Genomic DNA, 24,746 nt, shown 5'->3' on the forward strand with positions numbered 1-24,746 from the left:
CCTGACCAATTTTAAGTGCAATTCAAAGATTTTTGGTAAGTTGACCAAGCTGTGAAGCCATCACCATAATCCAGTTTTAGAGCATTTCCAACACCCATGGTCCTTCCTGACTCTTCACAGTCAAGCCTCAGAACGTGTTCTAGCCCCAGGCAATAACTCTAATCTGCTTACTGTTTCCGAGAGATTGCCTTTTCTGGAAATTTCATAAACATGGAATTAGACACTCCAAGTTCTTTTGCATCTGGACCCTTTCACTTGGCAGAATGTTATCAAGGGTCATCCTTGTTGCAGTATGTATCAGTAAATTGTTCCTTTTTATTGCTGAATAGTATTCAACTGTTTGGAGATACCACATGTTATTTATTTGTTCCCTGGTCATATTAGCAACAAGGTAACACGAAATGAGTGGCTTAAAGAGAAAGAAAGGTATTCTCCTACAGTTCTGGAGGCTAGAAGTCATAAATGAGGGCCACGACAGGGCTCCACGGCCTCTGACACTCTGGTAGAATTGTTCCTTGCCTCTTGCTGGCTTCCGCTGGTGGCTGTCCATCTTTGGTGGTCCTTGCTGTGCAGCTCCGTCACTCCAGTCTCTATCCCTGTCATCATGTTCTGTGAGTCTTCTTATTGTATTTTTACGATGACATCAGTCATATTGGATTAAGGACCCGCCACCACCCATAATGAATTCATTTGAACTAATTATACCTATGAAGACCCTATTTTCAGAAAAGGCCATATTCTGAGGTGGGGGTTACATCTTCAACATAGCTTTTTTGGGAGACATGATTCAGCCCATTATATCAGTTAATGGGCATTTATTTAGGTTGCCTCCATTTTTGGCTGTAAGTAGTAATGCTTCTAAGAACATTGGCGGGCAAGTCTTTGTGTAGAAATGTCTTTCATTTCTCATTTTCCCTGTGATTTTTATGTGGATGACTTTTCCCTTGCTACATGTCTCAGCTCAAATGGTGTCCCTTCAGAGAAGTGTTTTCTTATCACACTATCTCAAACAAGTCCCTATGTTATTCTTTATCAACATCTTATTTCTTCCATGTTAATTACACAATTCATAATCATCTTGTTTATTCATGACTCCAGTATCTGTCATTTCATCCTGATTGTAAAATACATGAGATTAAGTAATGTGTCTGCCTTTTTCGCATGTACCTCTAGCTTCTATCATTGTTTCTTCACTTAATAGGTACTAAAAAACTACTTCCATATAACTAATGTCATTTTACACATAAAATTCTGGGCCACTCTCAAACAGTATTATTGTTTTCTATCATCTTTATAGCTATTTATAAATGTTATCTTTTTCTTTGTGCTTTCATTTCCTGGAGGAATGGAAATACTTCTGATTTTTTTTCTGTAGCCCTCACAAATCCTAGCTTAGTACCAGGCGTATGAAAAAAAAAAAAAAAGGTAATCAGTAGAAGAAATTTGTGGAAGGGAGGGAAAAGATGGAGGAATATAGGCCTGATACTATGACACACAGTAGCCTTTAAGTAAAATGTACACTTGTTCTCAGGCATGGAAGTCTTTTCTAAAGTATCATCATCATGGTTCCCTATATCAGTTCAATCAATTATAGTAGGTTTTTTTCTAACATGAGCTCTAGGTTGTTTAGGTGGTTATATGGATGATTTCTGGGTTAATACACACTGATCTATATTTATAGCTTTAAAAATTAAGGTAACAGAGTTAGTAATAATACAGATTGATCTGGATTTATAGCAGTAGTTATAGGACATAAAGATATGGATCAGAGATGGGATGGCATGGCTTTCATGACGTTTAAAGAATTTTCATTATATATAAAGATTGTCCTAGCATTATAGTCATAAAAAATGAAGGAAGCAATTTTCTCCAACTATATTATCAACATTTTGGGAAGGGCACCTGCAAACTGTTCCATTTAATTTGGTTACATCTGGACCAAGCTATATTTTTATTTGACTATTTATTTCATTTTAACTATTTTGGCCTTTACTTTCTACATTTAATTCAAAAAGCTATCGCTGCTTTTATTTTTTATGAAACAAAAGTTCCTTTAAAACACGAGTACATTTTTCAAGTCATTCCTTTGACCACCTGTACACTTTTGAACTTAATTGGTCTACAGCTGCTCTGCTGATTTACAGAATGATTAGGCAGAAAGAGAAAGGCTACTGATGGAATTGCTCCAGACCCTTTTTCCATCTTCAAGGCCTAGTTGTGTCCACACAACCAAGGTAAGTAGAAATAAAGAGTGCATATCATATAGTCAGAATCAACCAGGATATATGATCTCAGTAATATTCCCTTTCTCTTGCATAATTTCATTCATTCATGATACAAATGGTCTACAGAGACAGCTTTTACTTGCAATTTTAGAGACAGTTACACCTACAATTTTAAATGTAAAGAAAAATAGAAGTCTCATTTCATGAGAATGTTTGTCAATGTTTTCCATTCTGGAGTAAGAGACCCATGATAACAATAGTGAAAGGTCAGTACTTGAAATTCTACACATTAGAATCCTCAGGAGTCAAAGGCTTAGCTATGTTTTTTTTCCGATGGAGTAATTCAGTAAATATTCATGTAACACCAACCCTAAGACATGCACTGTGCCTAGCAATGGGAACACAGTGTGGATAACACACACCTGTTTGTTACCATTATGACCCCCATACGCGACTCTTTTTCAGGACTTTCATGGTGGCATATGTAGGTAATGATTATTTACCGAATAACCCAAAGAGCTGACTTTCTGAGGAAGACATAATTAGAAATTCCTAGGTTTTGTTTTGTTTTGTTTTTTCCTAAACCAGTGGTTCTCAAACTTAGAATCACCTGGAGGGCTTACGTTTCTGATTTAAGAAGTTGAGATAGAGCCTGAGAATGTGCATTTTTAGCAATTTCCCACGTGATGTTGAAGCTTCTGGTCCACGGAGTACACTTTAAGAATTTCTGTAGTAACCATGACATGTCAAGCCAAAGCAAAAAGTACAACACAGTAATACATATATGCATTGGGAGAGTAGGAGTAATGGAATTTTACTGGAGACGATGCCTGTCAAGATCCTGGATATGACCTTGTGGCAATGACTGCTCCCCTTTTGAAACCTAAAAAAATCATTAACGGGATGCCGATGTTTTTAAGAACATAGAATTTAACAAAATAACTGGCAAATTACAGAATATGAAAGAGAAATCAGTCGCACACTATGCTTGTTTAACTACAATTTGCAGAGTGCTGTGTTGGCAGAAAGAGGCCACTTTTCGGAGTTGAGTGCCGTGACATTTTGCCAACACCTGCCTTAGCTGGAATCTGTGCTTGCTAAATTAAACCACAGAAGGGACTTTTACCCACTTCCACAGAATGGGATTTTCTACTAAAAAAATTGCAAAAATCATCTTATGAAATGTTCCCACATTGACTTTCTTGTGGACTAAGTCATATGATGTGTAGTTCATTAAGTTAAAAATATTTGGAAATACCTCATTAGTCCTACAAATCCCTTTGGCTGAGTTTACACTTTGCTCTTTTAAAAAAGACTTATTTTACTCTCGTTTGAAGAAGACATTGTGAGGTCTATGGGACCATCCAAAGAATCCTTTCTACCACTATCCACCCTCCAAAAGGTGAATTCCCATTGAGTTTGAGGCCACAACCATCAAAACAATGACCCTTGCCCCCCAGTGCTGCAGAGGAGTAAGAAAGCTGAAGGTTGTATATCATCTCTTAAATGCAGGGTTTTAGGGTATCCTCAGAAATCTGTAGGATGTGAAAATAAACATGTTTTAACTTTAAATCTGAGAACTTTCCTTCCTTCTCAATAACTAAAGTGCAGAGATAATTGAGTTATTCCAGAATGCTATCTCCTAAAAAGGCAGAGTGAATATATCCATGCTTGACTATAATAGTCCTAGTTTACCTGACATGCTGAAGTAATTGGCTAATTATTGGTTAATTATGAGATCATCTTCTTTTAGGTGAAAGAAAGACAGCTTTCATCTTCCTTTGAGTAAGTACTTCTATGGTCAGTCTACTAAAAAGTTCTTCATATTGCCTTAATATATATTAATTAATTATATATTATATATAATTATATACTAATCAATTATACTATAAATATATAAATAATTATAATCATATATTACATATGCTATATAATAAATATAAACAATTATAGTGGAAATATAATTAATATATAATTATGTATTAATTAATTAATTAATAATATACTCTCTCTCCCTCTAATTTGTACATGTTGGTCCTAGTTCAAGTCTGTAGAGCAACAACAAATCAAGTCTTTTGATGGATAGTCTTCACATATTTAAAGATCTTATCATGTTGTCAGAGACTGGTAAAGTTTGACTGTAAAGTGACAGAGAACAAGGATTTTATTCAGGTTTTGTGAGCTATGCAGTCTCTGTTAACTCCGCCATTATAGCTGAAGAGCATCCACAAACAATACGTAAACAAAAGGATAGGCCTAGTTTCCAATAAAATTTTATTTACAAAAACAGTGGTGGGCTATATGGCCCATGAGTCCTAGCTGGCTGACCCCTGCCTGGCTTAGAGGAAATGAGAAAAATAGCAAAGTTTGAGAGGGTTGATAAAAATCAACAACTATTAGAGCTAACAAGAGATTTCAGCAAGCTTGCCAAATGTAGACTCACACAAAAAAAATAGCATTTCTGTACATCAGCAATAACTAACTAGAGAATGTGATTAAAAATAAGAAACCATTTGCAATAGCAACAAAAATTACAGAGAATTTAGTAATTAACTAAGAATACCCAACATTTCTATGGAGAAAATGTTGAACTTATTTTTTTTTTTAAACACAGAAACAGGCCACAGGCCATACTGGCCTGCAGGAGGGAGTCTAATGATTCCTCCTTTAAACAAATACTGGAGGGAGTCTAATGATTCCTCCTTTAAACAAATACTGGAAGGCCTGGGATTCTTTTCGTTCCTCAACTCTTGATGGAAGCTTGCACTGATCCTCAACCAGGCCAGAGTTCCTCCCATCCAAGGCACAATTATATGTATAATCTCACTGCATCTTTCACTGCTTCCTATTGGCTCTTACTACAAAAGAAACTTAAATGAACCTGCTTTACTTCTTCACTCTCCCCCAACATGGCCCCACTCCTGCCTCAGGCTGCAGTTACGCTTCTCAGATGAGCTGTAATCTGTTATACACAGATGTCTGCATTCCTGGTGACAGGTATACAATGGGTACTCAATGAAAATTTGTTGGTTAAATGCATAATCAAATGAATGTCCCAAGTCTTCTCTATTTTAGGCTAGACACCTCTGCTTCCCTTATTCATTTCAAATCCCTCTGTCTGTACAAGTGTTTTCTGGAACTCAATTCAATGATTGTAATAAGAATGAAATTTCAGACCCTTCATTAATTTGGAATTCTCTAAGACTATAGGTTTTCAGGGGCTGGGATCACATCTTTTTATTTCATAATATACCACACACAACCGGTACTTAACAGATGCTTCCTAACTGAGTAGCTAAATGACCATCCAAGACCTTTGGCCCCCATGGACCTGAAATGGAATGACTGTGCTAGAGGTCTAAAGCTGACTGCCAAGTTTCTAAGCTTGTCAAGCCTTCAAAATATCCAGAGCCATTAAGATGCTATTAAATCAGATTAGCAATGGCAGTTTAGCAAAATATCTCACATCCTCTAGTCATTTAGATATTCCCCTCATAAAACACCTTTTACACCCACAGATCCTCAACTGTGATGTTGTTAGAAAATTAAAAACAAGACATGACTGCTGTGACAAAGCCACACAAAAGTTGCAATTAGAAGTGAGAGTAAAATAAAGCAAAGTGTTTTGGTATAAACCCTAGATCTTAAGCAACATAAACCTGTGTCTAAGTGAAGAATATATTTCTACCCATTGCCAGGCAGAAGTGTCATCTTTGCTAATCTAAATGCTAGGTCATCAGTAAAAGGTTGTAGATCAAGTTTACAATAAAAAAAAGATCTTCTTAATGAATGAGTTTGTGATCTGATCTCACGAGGTTAATTAAGTGGCCAACAAATCAAGCTGCTTTGTTTATGAAGACACACAGTGGTTGTTAATACTCACTTGAAGTTCTAATCCAGCTTGGGGCAGTATTAGAAAAGTTTACTATGAACAAGTGACTTGTCATAATGGAGGATACACTATATTGCATCAACATTATAGAATATTCTACAATATTCTAGTTTTATCTTTTCCATTTTTTAGTCTTTGGTCTTAAATTTGGAACTTTAAGGGAAATATAGTCTTCTGAGCCACTAATGGTCATAGAGGCAAAGGCTCACAAGTGACCATTTTGATCAGAAGAGTGAATGCACCAGGTCTGGGGCTAGGATTGATTTTTAGCATTGGGAAGAAATCCGAGCCAATGACTGGCATCTGTGGATTAGCACCAGATATTATGTGGCCTGTGTGAATATTGGGATTGGAGTAAGGTAGCATAGAAGAGTTGTGACTAGAATCCTATAGGATAACTAGATTAAAGCTTAGATCTGACTTATTACAAATCACACATTTTAATAGCTAAGAAAACAGAGGACCAAAGAAACGGCATGATTTTTGTCATGTGAGTTAGTGGTAGATTTGAGACTGCACCCAGATTTCATGACTTCTTTTCTTCCTGACTTTTTAGTCCTGTCCTGCCTACACTGCATCCCAGGTGAGGCCATAGCAAAGAAAAGACAAATGCATCCCAGGTGAGGCCATAGCAAAGAAAAGACAAAGTTGGTTGGCACCAATCAGGGACATTTTCAACCCTATGTCCAGCACATCTATTTCTGTCCTCCTTGCTCTGAAACTGCAGGAAGCTGAGGTTATCAGCTAGTCTCTTGTCTACTGCGTTAAAGCTGACTTCAGGTGAAAATGTTAAATGCCTCAGTGCTTACCATGCTCAGCATTTTCATGGCTACATAAAATTAGGCTGAGAAAAATGAGGGAGAACTTAGAAAAATATCACCAATTATTTGGGTTATATATAAGAACATAAATTTATAATTAAGTTTACATTTTAATTTCCAAAGACAATATATCGAGTGTATATAAACATATGTACATTTATACAACATAACCCATATATATATTTATAAATGTGTCTATAAGAGAAGGGGAGAAACAGGGAGAGATTTTGAAAGGCAAAGAGAGGATAAACCCCATTCCCCCATTACTTAGTATTTCTTCTATTTAGAGTTCTAATTGGGGATAATATTAAAAAATATTTAATACCCACTATACAAAGCAAGGAGCCATCAGACAGAGTGACTATAAATTGCTTAAAATCTGTCTGGGTTCTAATAAGCAAAACAAAGAACTGCCAAACCAATCCCCAGCCAGCCTCAAGGAAAACAGAGAAAAAAGGCAAAGGTCATATAATAACTCCTGTTCAATTATATACCTGTGTATGTAATGGACATAAAACATCCTCATGGACATGACCTCATTTTCCCAAGATTGTAGTCATCTCTGCTAATTCGTCTCTTCTTTAGCCATTTTAAAGGAGGTCATGGATAGTGATTAAAGACAGAAGAAATAGCCATTACAAATATAATCTAAATCCATGATTTCTCTTGTACTTAATGCTCTATGGGTAATCTATTACCTTTGTTTATAGAAATTTAGGGACAATTCTTTGAGATCTGTGTAGGAAGCTCGTAACAGAGCAAGCTCATTAACATTAGTAACCAACAGTTAGCTAATATTGATCCAGAGACTACTTTAGTACCTATCATAAAAATAATTATGATATGCTTTTCTCAAATCTTTTTTCTCCATGGTACCTAAGCAACAGGTACACTTTTCCACAAGAAAATTATATTATTTTTCCAAAGCAGATTTTAAAATATCTAGATAAACTCTTATAAAATTCTCTCACATTTGTGTAATAACTCAATTTCATACTTCCTTGAGGTAAATACTACATAGCAATATATAGTTATTTAGAAGAACTAATACAAAGAAATTTAAAAATCATAGCAGAAAAGAAGGCAAATCTGTTAATCTAGAGCCCCAAATAACATTTGTGAAACTCAGTTAAGTAGCATGGGGACGGATCATGGGAATTTGACCCTGATGCTTCCTCACCTTACTCCACTGGTCTTTAATTCTCTTCTTTTCCAAAGAATAAAGATACAAAGTTGGGTGATTTCTAAGTTCCTTGTAGAGCCATCTGTAAATAACCCTTTTACCAAATGTCTTCCTAAAAACTCAAAAGATCTCTAATCATTGTAGAAAAAAAAAAAAAAAGACGACAAAGCAAAGAGAAAAAAAAAAAAGAATTGAACATTTTACCTCTGAAAGCTACACCTTTCCAAGTTTAACACTGTTAGCATGTTGGAGAGTGGTATTTCCATCTGTCTCTGTCATCATCTACATACACTTTACACAACAAGGATAATACTATCTATTCAGGGTGCCTGGGTGGCTCAGTGGGTTAAAGCCTCTGCCTTCGGCTCACATCATGATCCCAGGGTCCTGGGATCGAGCCCCGCATCGGGCTCTCTGCTGCAGGGAGCCTGCTTCCTCCCCTCTCTCTCTCTGTCTGCCTCTCTGTCTACTTGTGATTTCTCTCTCTCTGTCAAATAAATAAAATCTTTAAAAAAAATAATACTATCTATTCACTATGTAATCTGTTTTTTAGAATATAATTTGTTGAGTATATCTAGGTAAGGAGGTTACCAATGTTGCATTTTACTTTGTCACTCTTTTGTAATTTAACCCAGAAGATAAGCCTCTGAGCTAGCTTCCATCATTCTCACTTGATTGCTGGGAAAACTGGAACGAAATGAGGTTACAGTGATGTCCAAAGTCACACAGCTAATAAGTGGTACAACTGGATTCCACCCTGGGGTCCTGGCTCCAGAGTCCTTCAGGCTTACGTCAAACCATCCTGCCCCTGATTTCAGTAACAGTCTGAGCCCCAGGAAAGGGTAAAGCATGTAAAGAGTGTGTGGGTGGGAACATAAAACACCAAAGTCTTGCCAAACCATGGTGAGCTAGGGGCAAAGGGTCTCTAGGGCCAGTGGATTAAACATGGGACAAATACCACATTTGATGTCTATCAGGACTCCAGTCAACGTTCACTGTTCACTCTTTATGACTCACTGTAACCTTTGGGCTGGGAACAATGAATCACAGTCCAGAACTGCTTAGCTGGAACTTCAAGGGAATAACCTGAATATTGAGGACATCTAGTTCTTTAAACTACATCTGTGCTTTGCAGGAAAAATGACCAGCCATGATAATTAGTTCACTTCAGGCAATAGACTCTGTTGCCTTGCTTCTTCACATTTTGGAGACAGAAGGGGGATGTGAAATTCTGAAAGAGCTTCGATTAACAAAATGATTGTACAAATTCTATACAACTTTGTATTTATTAGTTTAATATATAGGCTCTAAATACAAGATCATGCAGAATGATTTTATGGATTTTATTCTCATAGAGTAGACTTTCACAAGAATGTCATCTTTATTTTGCAATCCCTTCTTGATTTATATTTCCCCTTTTCTCTTACCTCCAGAGAAAAGCTAATTAAATAACCTATTTTGTCCTTAGTAATATAGCTCAAGTATCCATTTTATATACTCCAGCCTAAATGGGAAAGACATATTATGAACTTTTACCATGCAACTCTCATGGAAATTAAGAATAAATGGGCATTAATTGCTGAAGAATGAGATCCTTATTCTGTTAATTTTGTGATAAAATATTCCAGTAAAAAACATTTGTCATCTCAATGATGATATACTAGACAAGTTAAGATAAATCTAAAAGCTAAGCAAAAGGCAAAGTTGCTGGCAACATGAGGTGTCCGTGATGATTCTGGAGTTCTTGTGTTCCTGAATTTTTGTTCCTTCTAGTAACTCTGGGCAATGTGTCTCCTGGTCTGTGTCTTAGCACTTCATCAATATTTCATTACATTTGTGACTTGACACAACTGAATGGATAATAACACCACTGAACAGACATTTTGGCATAAGTGCATTATAAGCAGAGGACACAGGGATTTATTTTTAAGTAATTCTGTACACAGTGCCAGTGAAGCACACCTTTTGAAAAAGGTTCTTCATCCTTTGGTCTGTGAAGACATAACATCAATAGCTTTTGGACAAAAATGGTCCTTTGCCTACTATTCTCTTAAACTGACAAAATTTTCAGTTTTATTTAATATAATTCAGTTACTCCAATATATTCATTTAACACATGTCATCTGGCAAGCATGGTGCTTCTCCCTGGAACAAAGGTAGATGGACCTATGCTTGATCACATGTAACTGTGGGCAAGGTTGGGGAAGAAGGCAAGCTGATAAGCATGTGAATATATCAGATGAGTATTAGGATAGAGAGATGGGACAAGAAGCATAAAACAAAATAATTCTTTTTGTTGCCAAGAGAGAAGTCATTCTTTTGCCTTTACCAATAATGACTAAAATAATACTTCAGATTTTCCCTTATAAACCTGTTCAGTGAAACCATTTCAGTAAATGGCATTCCCATAAACCCAGTTGTGACATCAGAAACCCATGTGTCATCCCTGACATTCTCTTCTAACACCTCCCACATCCAGTGCCTCAGCAAGTCCTGGCAGTTTTACCTATAGACTGTATCCTCAATCCACCCACTTCTCTATTATCTGCTACTACTCCCTAGTTCAAGCTGCCATCATGTCCCAACTGAATTACTGCAATAGTCTTTTAGTTGGATATCTAGTGTCCCCTCTCACTTGTTAGAAGTCTGTTTCTACACAGGAACTAAACAAACTTTTAAAAAACACATATCACTCTCTTGAATAAAATCCTCTTATGGCTTTTCATTGCCCTTGAAATAAAATCTGGTCTACATGATCTGGCTGCTGATTCCTTTCCAACCTTAACTCAAAACACCCTTCACTCTGCTTACTGTGCTCCAACCATGCCCACAATCTCTTTTGCTACTGAACATGACAAGTGCCCCCCCCTGCCCCCGACTCCAGGCCTCAGGGCCTTTGCATGTGATGCTAATTCAGCCTGCACTGCTCCTCTCTCTGATCATCACAGGGCTGACTTCTTATCATTCAGGTCTCAGCTCACAGGTCACCTCCTCAGAAAGACTTTCCATGACAATCCTGACTAAAGTAGACATTCACGCCACAGAGCCTCTATTTTATCATACTGGTTTATTTATTACTACCTAGAATAACTAGGCTTTTGTTTTTGTTTATGTTTGTTTTTACCTGTGTCCTCCTAGAGAATATAAGTGCAATGAGATAAGTACCTATTATTCTTATTCCCTGGTACCAGGGTAGTATCTGTTACACAGTAAGTATTAAATAAATACATGCGAAATGCAGGAAGGAATAAATAAAGGAATGACTGAAATCTACATTATTTGCTAAAAAATTACATAGCATGGTGTATGTGCTCAGACCCTCTTTGCAGAGCTGGTTTGTCTGCAAATGCCCTGTTATGGGAGGTTCAGATTTACAGCCCCACTTGGGTACTAAGTCTTTTCAATACAGAAGGGAAGAGGAACACATTTGGAGAGAAATCTGAGTTCCAGGCTTGAATTTGCCAGTTTGCCAAGTTTTTCTTTATAAATTTAGGTAAGAGGTGGCAGAGTGTAACAAAATTAAACAGTAAGTGAGGAGTTAAGATATTAGGCCCTGGAATTAATAGGACATGGGAGCCAAGTGTGAATCTTGAAACCATTAGTTTTTAGCTAGCTGTGGGGCTTTGGGATTTGCTGTTTAACATGTCTGAGCCCCTGTTCATTCATCTATAAAAAAAATAAAAGAGGAAATTCCTTATATAGTTGCTTGAAGTTTGAATGAAATAATCCTGGTGAAATCCTGAGCACCCAGAAAACAGCAAGCTCCCAGGAAAATGCTTGTTGTTAATGTTCTTGTCTGACAGTCTCTTCATCTATGTAACGAGTCTAGTGATTCCTGTTCATAATGGAAGGTTCCAATGTGTACTCAATGGGAAAGGAATTTAAAAAGAGTAGAAACTTAAACATGTAAACCATGACTGTTTAAATCATTATGCCAGCCATTTTTTTTAAGACTTGAGTATGCCTTTGTTTTCTTTTCAATAAGTATTTATTAAGAAGCATCTATGTTCTCGTTACTGCATGAAGTGCTGGAGATATACTAGTGATCAGGGCACTGTGTGTGCTTCTAAACAGCAGGTTTGTAGTGAGGGAGACAGGTATCACACTGGTAATTATGATACAGAATGAAGAGTTCTTAGGAACTTTGACATTATAGACATTGCTGGACTTTATTGAGAAAACACCTGATGCAGCATAGTGGAGATGGGGTCAGTCAGAGAAGACTTCCTGGAGAAAGTGATATACTTGAAGAAAAGGAAAGGGCCAGTACAAGTCAGCCAAATGAAAGGCTGAGATTCAGAGAAGGAAAAGCATTTCAAGACGAGGGAACAGAATACATATAAATACTCAGAGTGGGGGAAAGGCATACGGTACTGGAGTTTTGATACACAATTCAGTACGATTGTCTTTGAAAAGCACATTGTTATGTCATCTATCTAGATAATTAAAGTGAAATTCATATATTTTCTTGAAATCTTTTTACATGATTGCTGGAAATTAAAACTTATTTCTCAAATAGGCATTGGTATTCCTGTATTTCACACTGGTGTGAACTATGTCATTAGTATCATTAATCCAGAAGTTATTTGGATAATTTAAAACTTCTTTCCGGACACTGAATACTAAATTACATAGAATTAATTAATGAGCTAGTTGTTCAACCTTCCACTTCATTCCGCCTGTGTTCATATATTAAGTGAAAAAGAACAAGAAATAGATTCCTTTGTTATTTATACTTACCTAAATCCACATTCCATCCATGTTGAAATTAGCAATTAAACTACTAATTAGTTTTCCAAAATGGATTCATGGGTTTTTTCTTACACAAATGGAGAAAATATAGGTACCAAATGTAAAAAGCATTAAACTTTTCTTAAATTTAATTTAGACAATCAGGGTTTGTGTGCCAATAATGTGACAATTTTCCATATGCAACAGGGGACCAAAAAAAAAAAAAAAAACCCCAGAACAAAATCCCTTAGGAAACTCACCATCATTTCTCAGTATTAGTGGTGTCGGTGGCCCCAGGACCTTGTGGTTTGTCACTGTATTTGTAACCACGCAGGTATAATTCCCAACATCGGACTTTTCTACTTTGGCAATATATAGATTCCCAGTCTCCTGAGAAACAAAGCGGCGATTATCCTGATAGGAAGGGTATTCATTGAAGATCCAAGCATAGCTCAGCTCTGAAAGCAAAGGAATCATCATTACAAATATGTCTTCTGGCATTGGAATGCTACTGTATTCATGAAAAAAATGGTCAAGTTAGAAATTCATACTGTTGCCCAATGATCCTTTTTCAGCCTGCTATTACATATAAATAGAAAGTAATCATAATCCCTTAAGCATTTTACCAGTACTCATAGTGTCAGTCAATAAGATTTTTATTTTGAGAGAACTAAAAGGTATACTGATAGTTGATTAAAAGAAGTCCAACCTCTTTAAGCCAAGGGAATAAGCATTTATAGTTTATTAAGCATGTGCCAAGCACTATGCAATACTTACTGAGCTAATGCTCAAATTACAGACCTAGAGAGCCTATAATTTTGATATCATAAGGCTGGAAGTCACTCTGAAAACTATTTGAATCACTTCTCTCATTTTATAGATAATAATCATTATAGTGCATCATAGTGCCACATACCTACATAACATTTTGTGGTTTTCAATGCATTTTACAGTTTTCTATTAACTGAGAAACTGTGCAACAAAGTAACTAATCCAAACTCTTCACCCTACTTAGGGACAGAATAATTCCTAACTCTCAATTTATTCTTCTCCCAAAGTCTCTTGCTATCAAAGCTAATTCTTACTCTTTCCTTACTTGTGAGGTTGAACTATTTTTCCATTATTTGAGTGAGACGGTGGTTTAATATTGTAGCAAATACTTGGTAAACACACTGACTGACTGGTTGGCTGGTCCCAAACGTAAATGTGTATTTAAAAATATTGGCTGAATAATGTATCACAGTCTAAGAACAACTTTTTTGCAAATACTTACTCATCCCAGAGTGCCAGTGGGACAAGTGTGAGAGGCAGCCACACCTGAAAACATATGCTTCAAAGTTCTAATTTTTCTGAAGAATTAGGTAAATGCTTTGTGAATGAACATGTGATGCCATGCTTTCAATTACAGGGACAAATCCTAAATGACAGTGAGCTTACATGATTTGCTACAGTGAACTACTGTGCTCCAAGGAAATCAAACTTCTTCAGCTCCAGGCTTTCCATGATCCCTCTCTTTAAGGAGTGATCTCCAGATTTGTTCAAAGCTGGGGAAGTGATATACTAGCCACCAGCACTGATTAGTTAACATGCCCCATATTATCTTCACAAGTTACTCTGGTGGGGAGGGAGGAGCAACTAGATAGAAAAGAAGACGCTGATTTCAGAACTAGTTAGCTGAATTCTTATACATCTCTCTTTAATAGACTCCTGGGCTAAAGTTCAAATGTAGGCAATGTCCTCGGAAAATGGCGGAAGGACGTCAGCTTTTTATAGAGAACAGTAATTGTTGGAAAAGGCACTTCTGTTGTTTAATACTTGGATGAGTCCTAAGTGTAATTGTCCTCAATAACCAAATGTGCAACAGGAAACATATTCTGCCTTAATAATCCACTGTTTACATACAAAGGAGGGGTCATGCAGATTGCTTTCCCTTTATCACTGGATTATAAAATTTCCGCATGTGTTATTTTAGAGAGATATAATTATGTTTATATGAGAATAGTTAATCATTTTATTTACACATGTGCCTGTAATTATAAGTAACCCCATGCTGATGTCAAGAGGATACTCAGTATAAATAAGCAAGTGCTTCCCAGCAAGCAACTAAAGTCTCGGGGAGGAAAACCCCTACAACAGGTCGTGGGTAAGTTCAATTGGTATGGTAGTTTTTCCATACAAAACCAGGGGATTTTAACAAACAACAGAGCAAATAGCAAAGTAGAGTATACTATTTACTCAATATGGTGTGTGAGTTTTGGGCAAACTAAGTAATCTCTGAGCATCTCAGTTTTCTCATATGAACAATGAGGAGAACATTGTCTATCCCCTAAATAGCTATAGGAGAGTTTTAAGTATAAATTAGCATCTCCAAAATCACAAGGTAGAAGTTAGAAAGTAATTTACCAGCACAATATTAATCAACCCACACCTCTCCAAAGAGAGTTGTAATCAAATACATGAAACTGTATTTTCTTTTTCTAAAGACATTTTTCAAGACTGTTGCCAGTGGCCAGTGATAGCAACCTCTTTGAATCCTGTAGGACAAGGCAAAAAGTTGTATGAACCACCGGATATCAGCAGGGGGAAAAGAAAGGTCATCTACTTTGTTATTTTTTTAATTGGAGTTTAAAAAAAAAAAAAAAGACCAAATTTCACACCTGTATTACATAAGTGAAGCCATTTAAACATTCTCACTTTCAACTTTTAACCCACCAACTGGGGATAATAATAAATGTGATGCAGGTATGTAGTGAGGATTCTTTTTTAAATTTAATTTAATTTAATTTAGAGTCAATTAATTAACTATTAGTTTCAGAGGTCGAGTTCAGTGATTGATCAGTTGCATGTAACACCCAGTGCTCATTACATCACATGTCCTCCTTAATACCCATCACCCAGTTACCCCATTCTCCGCCTCCCTCCCCTCCAGCAACCCTCAGTTTGTTTCCTAGAGTTAAGAGTCTCCATAGTGGGGCACCTGGATGGCTCAGTGGGTTAAAGCCTCTGCCTTCGACTTGGGTCACGATCCCAGGGTCCTGCAATCTAGCCCTGATTCGAGCCCTGCATTGGGCTCTCTGCTCAGTAGGGAGCCTGCCTCCCCCCACCCCTGCCTACTTGTGATCACTGCCTATCAAATAAATAAATAAAATCTTTAAAAAATAAAAAAGAGTCTCCGTAGTGAGGATGTTTTTATGTGAAAGCACTCTGAGTCCTAAGCACATCTGAATCATTTTAAGTTAATCATTTTAAAAGTAAAAGTAAAAAACATACCCAATTAACATGCTGTTTGGCTATTTAAAAATAAGTTAATTATTTTGGTTTCACTGCTTTTGTGACATAAGTGACTTAGTGCTTTAGCAGAAGATGCAAACAACCTGAAGCATATACTGCAGTGTTTATTAAACTGTGGTCCTTAGAATATTAATTTTTTTGTTAACAGAAGTAGTCTCCCTCCTACCTATCTCAAATTTAAAAGGGTTATATAATCAAATGACTTTGAGAAGCCCTAAATTACCCAAAGTTTGACAGATTCTTAAACTTATTCTTTCAGAATAAATCCTTGCAAGAGATTTTTAACATCCCAAGATTCCTCAAATTCTTCAGAGCATATTTAAGCACATAGGACTTACTTGATCATAAAACCTCCCCCCTCCCCACAATCCCCTCTACATACATACTGTTTTTCTAAAACATCTATTAATAGGTCACAAGACGTAGGTTGGGGAACCCTGGACAAATGGGAGTGATTTCCATTTTAGAAACATTAAGTATAATATGAAGATTATCAACTCTATTGCTTCAGCGTGGGATGGATCGTTAAGTGACTCTAAACAACAGAAAGCAACAAAATGCTGAATTAAAATTGTAGTAAGCTTTCCAAAATGGAATAATAACACGATAACGATTTTCCATGGTGTAGAAAAGAAACAAACCACAGTTGCCAAAAGCGGTCTCAAATGGATTATGTTAAAGATCCTAACTAATATCAGTTGAACAGGTGACCTTTGTAAATACCGTTGAGTCCTAAAGTACAAAGGTCGTTCAAAAAGTCTTGGTTGCTACACTGGTGAGATCATATTGACCTAAATGCCCAGTCCCCTGAAAGGGGGACATCTCTATAAAAGATACCAATTTATTTTTCTTTATAGCAAATGTCACTACCTGTAAATACTGTGTTTTTATTTGTCCAGGACAATGAGGAAGGAGCATGAGAAAGATAATGTAATGATAATGGAGACATCAATGCAGGTAAGATGGATTAGTGAAGCTAAAAATTATCCAATAGATCACTTGTCCTTTATTTTAAAGATATGAAAAAACTGAAGCCTAGAAAGGATAAGGTTGGAGAGTCAAAAAAGTGGCAAAGTAGACTACAGATGGTCCTGACTTTTGATGTTTTGACTTTATGATGGTATGAAAGTATGTATTCAGGAGAAATTATACTTCAGAATGTGAATTTGGATCTCTTCCTGGGCTGGCGAGAGACTGTCCTACACACTCTTGTGATGCTGGGCGGGGGCTACAGCCGCAGCTCCCAGTCGCCATGCCATCAGGAGGGTCCACAATTGATATGCTTACAACCATTCTGTACCCATACACACATTCTGTTTTTTGCTTCAAGTATAGTATTTAATAAATTACATGAGCTCTTGAACACTTTATGATAAAATAGGCTTTGTGTCAGAGGACTTTGCCCTAATGTAGGCTAATGTAAGTGTTCTGAGAACCTTTAAGGTAGACTAGGCTAAGTGATGATGGCCGGTGGGTTAGGTGTATGAAATACATTGTCTACTTATGATGGATTAATTGGGATGTGACCCCATCTGAAGCAGAGGAAGATCTCTACGTAATAGTCCTTTTAGCTATACTTCCATTCCAGTGCTCCAGCCAGGAAGCAAATAAGAGCTCTTAAAATTTGAAAGAAAGGAGCCAGTACTATTGTATCACTCAACAGATACTCTAGCTTTCCCCTAAGAATCAAAGTCTATTTTTATCAGAGCCAAAGATTAATCCATTGGGTTACATGAAATGCTATCAACATCCTGAAAAATAGAGCCAAGTAAATAAAACAAAATAAATTCTCATGCGCTGCCATGAGCAAAAATGTATCCCACTCAGTTTGATTTCCTTAGGGACTTCCATGCAATATTTATACTTACTCAAACTTGACAGATTTCTTTTGATAAGTTTTCACACACTAATTGCTCTGAAAGTGACAAACAGTTCCTGTCCCATTGGCAATTTGTAACAACTCAGTAAACAGATACTTGGAATACAATATTTAATAGATTATGAAGCTTCTGATGCTCAATTGAAAAATACTGAAACTAGTTATGTGATACTTAAGAAGGACCTAGTGATGGTTTTCTGACTTGTAGCATCCAAATCTACAGGAAATTAACTATAAAACTTCACCCTAACTTGGTTCTTTTTTCCATTTCTTTGGCCAAGGGCAAAGAACACCAGGTTATTCGTTTTCAAATAAGACATCAATCAAACAGTTTTCACATTTAAGTATTCATTGAGCAAATTCACCCTGTGATCAGAGTCCTTTGGATGGATGCTCTTAACGTGTTCCTGTTGCTAATTTCTTTCTAGAGTTATGTTATGCTTCATGACATTCTGAGTCCTGTCCCAGGGGTAGACAAATGTCAGTTTTCAAAGATGCCTTTCTTAATCCTCAAAGTTTCAAATGTGAAAGGAACCTTAGGATGACCCCGTCAATTTTACAGAGTCGGAAAATTAAATCTGGAGAAACTACATGCGTGGATCACAACCACACATTTGGTAAGTGGGTAGTCACAGTATTGGAAGAGCTGATTCTGTTAGGAACCCATATGTTCCCCTCTGAATTTATTTTGGAGCTAGAAAAGACCAGTTTTCCTTATCTGTAAATTTCCTCATCTGTAGGTGAGGGAGTACAACTAGGTGGTATCTTTCAGCATTAAAATCCCACAATTCTCTACGTGTAACATCAAATCCAACATCCTTATTTGACAAATGACAAAGGGGGATCCAAATATACTGAGTAACTTGCTAACAATACATAGGTGTTTATTGACAAAATCAGAACTAGAACTTTTCTTTAAATTAAAAAAATTTTTTAAAGTAATCTCTACCCCCCAGCGTGGGGCTCAAACTCACAACCTTGAGACCAAGAATCACATGTTCCACTAACTGAGCCAGACTGGTACCCTCAGAACTAGAACTTTACACACATGCACATGTGTGCATGTACACACATACACACACACAAACACGCATATACAAATACTACACTATGGTTATTTGAACTCAGCTCTGTTGTGTTATGTAGAAGAAAGATAGTAAAATTAACAGTCAAGATATCTGGATTCCAGTCTTTCGGCTATAACCATTTTTACTTTGGTAAATTATTTAAATGGCACAAGAGTCTCCTTATTTTTATATAGTTTTATCAACATCTAGTCTACTTTTTATACAGTGTTTGGAACTAGAGTTTAAACTGAGATAGGGTTCGAAGCAGGTAAATGTGAAAAATGTATCTTAAGTGATTCTACAGATAAACTGGGTTAGACGAGTACATTCACTAGTTTAATTCTTGGCCAAAGATTTACTAAACACCAACCTTGCACAAAAGCATGGAGCTCAGCTCAGCAATGGGAGTAAACACAGGGATTAGATCCTGTTGGTAGTTTGCCTCAGCAAAGGGAAAAAAGGCATAACTCAGTTCAGAGATCCCTGATTTGTTGTCAAAATATCTGGACTGAGTCTTGGCTTTAGCTTATCGGCTAGAAAGTAATTTCCATTCCTTAGTTTTCTCATCTGAAAAGTAGAAATAATAAAAAGAATACTTGCCCTGCCCAGTCACACTGAACATCAAACATGTTGATGTCAACTTTTGTGACTATGTTTTTGTTTTTGCTTATAAATGGATTGATGAGTATTTGGTCTTTCTATTAACTCAGGGAAAGGGAGATGTTACAAATTGTGAGAAACCTAATTAGTTTTAGAGAAACTAAGAATGGTACCAGAAACCTTGAGCACTAAACAGGCACTAGTGATTCTGCATCATTAAACAGGTTTCAGGAGAGCCTTGGAGAAGAGGGTATTGTCATTTAAAAGATTTGTGTTATTCCAAGAGGAAGTGGCCAAAAGACTGACTTCTAAGTGACGATGCGTCTGGATAAGACCTCTAATTATATTAAGACCCTAAATGATCCATATACAGTCATATTTGAACTGTCATATAGTCAACAGCATTTTGTGAAACAGAAGGAGAGAGGAGGTATCTGGAAAAAGCTGAAATCTGAAGGGCTGGAATAGAACAGAAACTGTACCTCGATTAAGTACAACACACACCAGTGGGCACTGAATACCTCCAATGATGACCATGGCCCTTTACAATATAGGTTGCGTTGTAGCTCAGAGAACTTGGTTTAGACAATCTGCAGCAATAAGCAGGACTTGTCAGCGTTCAGAAATTGTTTCTCATGAGAAAGTGGTGCTAGGTGGAGTGGGGACAGCATGCATCTGTCCAGTTGGACCACCAATAGCTACTCCTGTACCCACAGCTGACACCGATAATTGACTCTGCTACCTCAATTCATGATCATTGTCAATACAGTGCTTCATATAGTTACCTCCAAGCAGCTGGTGCTGGCACGTAAGGTCAAAACTCTTTACCATCTTTGTAGAAGTGATTTAGGAGAAATGAAGTGGTGATCACATGAGGAAAGGATTAGGAAAGAGCTTAGTCCCATGCAAACTAGTGGCAAGCACTTCTAAAAATAAGCCTCCTGACTATTCACTCAGTGTAGTCAATGATTATCTAGTACATGCTCTTTGGTCACGCAGATGAGGCAGTGGAGAGATGGGAAGCAAGATGGAAAAAATGGACATTTTCTTCTCAAGTATATAGACTGCATATTGCTCTTGTGTATAACTTATAGTCTCCTCCATTTTATGGGTTACTTCTTGTTTTCTTGCCTCTATCTTATTGAGTAGATTAAGCATTTTTGAAGGGCATATATGTTCTTTAAAATTCTGTAGGCTTAAGTTAAGGAATTTAACTTGAAGGCAATTTAACACATTGTCTCGATCATAAGCCAAATAGGAGTATATATGGAATAGATATAAAACTCACACAAATCTTAAATGTATAAGGAAAGGCTTCAACAAAATCATATACTTGTAGCTGATTGCTTCAGGATGTGTTCCCACATTCCTAGGGGGACATGCTGACTCTCCTTTGCTCTCAGAAATATATCAGAAAAAAAGTTTGAGAAATACTGTCTAGGTCTGATGTCAGCAAACTTTCATCCACGAAGGGAAAAAATCCATATATTTTTTCTACAGAACAGCATCCTTCTTGTTAGCACTTTCAGACTCTTAAGTAGAGGCTGGGAACTGATGGCACACAGAATGGATTTAGCTTGCATAAGCATGCATGTCTTCTATGGTTTTGCATGCTTTAAAAACAGTAAAAATCAAATAAACATCTCCATATTGGGACTTTCTTGAAACTCAAACACAACTCTCAGTTATCAGTCCTCAAGAGGAATTAGAGAGGTTCAGCATGGCATCTGCTACACTAACGGTTCTCTAACTTGAGTGAGCTCAGAATCACTAGAATGCCTTGTTACCACACAGAATGCTCCACCCTACATCAGGTTTCTGATTCAGAAAGTTGGGGTGGGGACTAAGGATCTGAATTTGAAACAAGTTCTCAGGTGGTGGTCGTGCTGCTGCTGCTGGCCTGGACATCATCCTACTTGAAGAAACACTGCTTTCAAGGACTGAAACACATTAATCTCATTCCATCAGGGAAACAACTGGCAGAACTGAGTACCTGCTTGCCATTTAGGAGAGAGCAGGTGGTCTCCATTTTGTCACAGTTTCTACCAATCCCTACTTCCTATACTGGCCCACATGGCTCGGTAGGCAATTTAGCTTATGACCTGTTTTGGAATACAGAAGAAAGCCAAAGAAATGGCATTGACACCTAGCTGCATGTTTTTGTTAGTATGAAAATGGTACTTGAGAATATAAATGTGAGCTAATGGAATAAAGGCAGGGGTGGTACTGAAACTACACACGGTCAACAAGAGAGCTTTGTACGTCTGTGATCAGCAGTGGTCCAGCCCACTCAGCATAGTCAAATGGGCAAGGCTAGAGCGGAGAGAGGCAACTTGACTGGACTATCGAGGGCAGATAAAAATACTGCTCATTGGGATTAAAGGATACTTATTTCAGTTATTTGTTAAAAATCTGGCACTTAAAGAAATCAAAGGTATCACCGTATTTTATGAAGACCTCAAATACAATATCCATAGCTCATTTGGTAAGTATGCTTGCTTGAAGCATAGATACCTTTGACAGTCACGTATAAAATACTTCAGACAATGTGAAAACTGCTTAACAGTTAACGAGAGAGCTATCAAAGTTCAATGCCCCATTCCAGAGAGAATGCCACTTTCCCTCAGGTGGAAAGTGAACAGAAGAAAATAAGATCTAACTCCTTCAGCTTAATGCTTATGTCCCTTTCAACAATGCCTTCTGCCTGATTTCAGATTCTCTCTAGGAATGTTGGGGGAAGGTACTGTTGGAGGAAAGCATAGCCAATCAGTTATCCAAATCCCGTGGATTAGAATTTCATGGGATTTTTTGCTTCTGTGCCCATCTCACCATTACCTGTCATTGGCCTAAGAACATCCTGCCATTTTGCCAACTTTCCAGGCCAACCCACATACCATTGCCAGATTAATTTGTCTAAAGAATAGTTTTGGATCACGTTCCTCCTTCCCACACAAGTCCTCTGTGATATCCACTGCAACTTGGATCAAATAAAATACATTAAGCTAGTAGGCAAGTCCTTCCAAAGCAGGACTTCAAATCATCTAGTTTTTTTTTTGTTTGTTTGTTTTTAAAGATTTTATTTATTTATTTGACAGAGAGAGAGAGCACAAGTAGACAGAGAGACAGGCAGAGAGAGAGAGAGAGAGAGGAAAGCAGGCTCTCCACTCAGCAGAGAGCCCGATGCGGGACTTGATCCCAGGACCCTGAGATCATGACCTGAGTCGAAGGCAGCGGCTTAACCCACTGAGCCACCCAGGTGCCCCCAAATCATCTAGTTTTAACTTTCTACTCCTCTCTCCATGAAAGTCCATTTTCTGGGGGTGTACTCTTCAAGCTAGGCTCTGCAGAACATCAGAGAGGCTGATTACTTTGATTACTTTGTCATACAATACATATCTATTCCCTCTGAAGTCACCTTTAAATGCAAAGATAAGGCATTGCAGGAAGGCTCTGCCCACCTGTCTTGGCTTTAAGCAGGGAGCTCTTGTTTTTTCACTTTTTTGTGATTTAGCCTTCCAACAAAACTGTATTTTAAGAAATGTTTGTCCTGCTAAGTAGGGTTGCTTAAGGTAGAGTGGAAAAACAGTCACTGATCCCCTGATGTGCTCTATGCTTTTCAATTCTCCCTGCTTAGGCTTAGGTACTCTCTCTCAGGATGCCTTCCAACTTCTGCTTCTCTCAATCACTACCTTTTGTAAAGAACCATTTTCCTTCTTGGAAAATACATGTGGTCTCTCCTCAACAACCAAATGAGCATGTGTTTCTTTTCTGTCTCATGGCAACTACACAGTATTTCACATATTAAAATTTTGTTTTTCCTTTATTACAATGGCTCAATTGCTTGTTTCTTCTCCAGATAACAGATTTGAGTATTACTTATGGACAAGAATACATATGGCAGGGGAACATATGCTTTGTCCCTCACATTCCATAATCAACTTAGTGAATATTAGTTGAACTGAATTGGAATTCCAAATGTTACAAGTTTCCTAGAGCAACAACTCATTACTGAATTCCAGGCCAAAAGTATTAGTGAGAAAGAAGTTATCTGTAAAGAAGAGAATACAATGTATCCATCAGACCACTGACTGCAAATCAGAATCACTGAAATTAGAGGACAGAAAATCTATAAAATCAGAACCCACATTTTTTTTTTTAAGATTTTATTTATTTATCTGACAGGGAGAGACACAGAGAGAGAGAGAGAGAACACAGCAGAGGGATTGGGAGAGGGAGAAGCAGGCTTCCCACGGAGCAGGGAGCCCGATGCGGGGCTAGATCCCAAGTCCCTGGCATCATGACCTGAGCCGAAGACAGATGACTTAACCACCCAGGTGCCCCAAAACCCATATTTTTCAAATCAGAATGCCTAAGTATTTTCTCTAAAAACAAACAAACAAACAAACAAAAACAAAAACAAAAAAACCCTTCCCCCCTTTTTTTTTCTTCTAACTCTCTGATGCAGTATTACTGAGTTTACAAAATGGTAGTAAAAGAAGATGACAAATTCATAATCTTCCAAATACCTAAGAGAAAGAATCAGTAAAAGCAGAGAGGTAGGCATGCAGAGATGGCTAGCCCATATAACACAACAGGCTAAATGACATGTGGCAATGAAACCAGATGGCACCTGTGTGGCCTGGCCAGATTGTGGGTACTTGAAAGTGGCAGTCATCCCTGGACTACAATATTTACTTGTAGGAGGAAATAAACTTGGGTTTGGTGAGCCAGATTTTCATATCTACCCTTAAGTAAGGCTTTGTCTTACAAATACATGAGCAGAACCAAATTTTGACACTTCATAACACTCTAGTATTCATTATCTCATTTGTTGCCTCTATCCGTTTTTGGAAATAAGTTGAATAAAGATTAGTTCCATTGGCGCAGGGAAAATGAGACATAGGAAAACACGTGATCTATTCTAGGACCACAGAGAAAACCAGTGGAATTAGATTTAGGATTGAAATGGTACTTTGGCAAAGATTCCTCTTTCCATGCTAGAAGCCATCGCCACAGCCACTTTCAGCTTAATTGAGCCAGTAACAAGGTGGGTGCAG

At 37.4% G+C, this 24,746-nt stretch overlaps 1 protein-coding gene across 13 annotated transcripts in view; it reads right to left on the reverse strand.

Annotated features, from left to right (window-relative positions):
- CNTN4 (contactin 4) overlaps positions 1 to 24,746 on the reverse strand; it is a 930,864-nt gene that overhangs the window by 177,201 nt on the left and 728,917 nt on the right. For all 13 annotated transcript variants that reach the window (XM_082711571.1, XM_082711575.1, XM_082711573.1 and 10 more), the window contains one exon: positions 13,113 to 13,310. In XM_082711571.1, coding sequence (XP_082567697.1) covers positions 13,113 to 13,310 — 198 coding nt within the window. The remainder of the gene's footprint in view (positions 1 to 13,112; positions 13,311 to 24,746) is intronic.

The sequence above is a fragment of the Mustela nivalis genome (assembly GCF_964662115.1).
Source record: "Mustela nivalis genome assembly, chromosome: 1".
Classification (NCBI taxonomy): Eukaryota; Metazoa; Chordata; class Mammalia; order Carnivora; family Mustelidae; genus Mustela; species Mustela nivalis.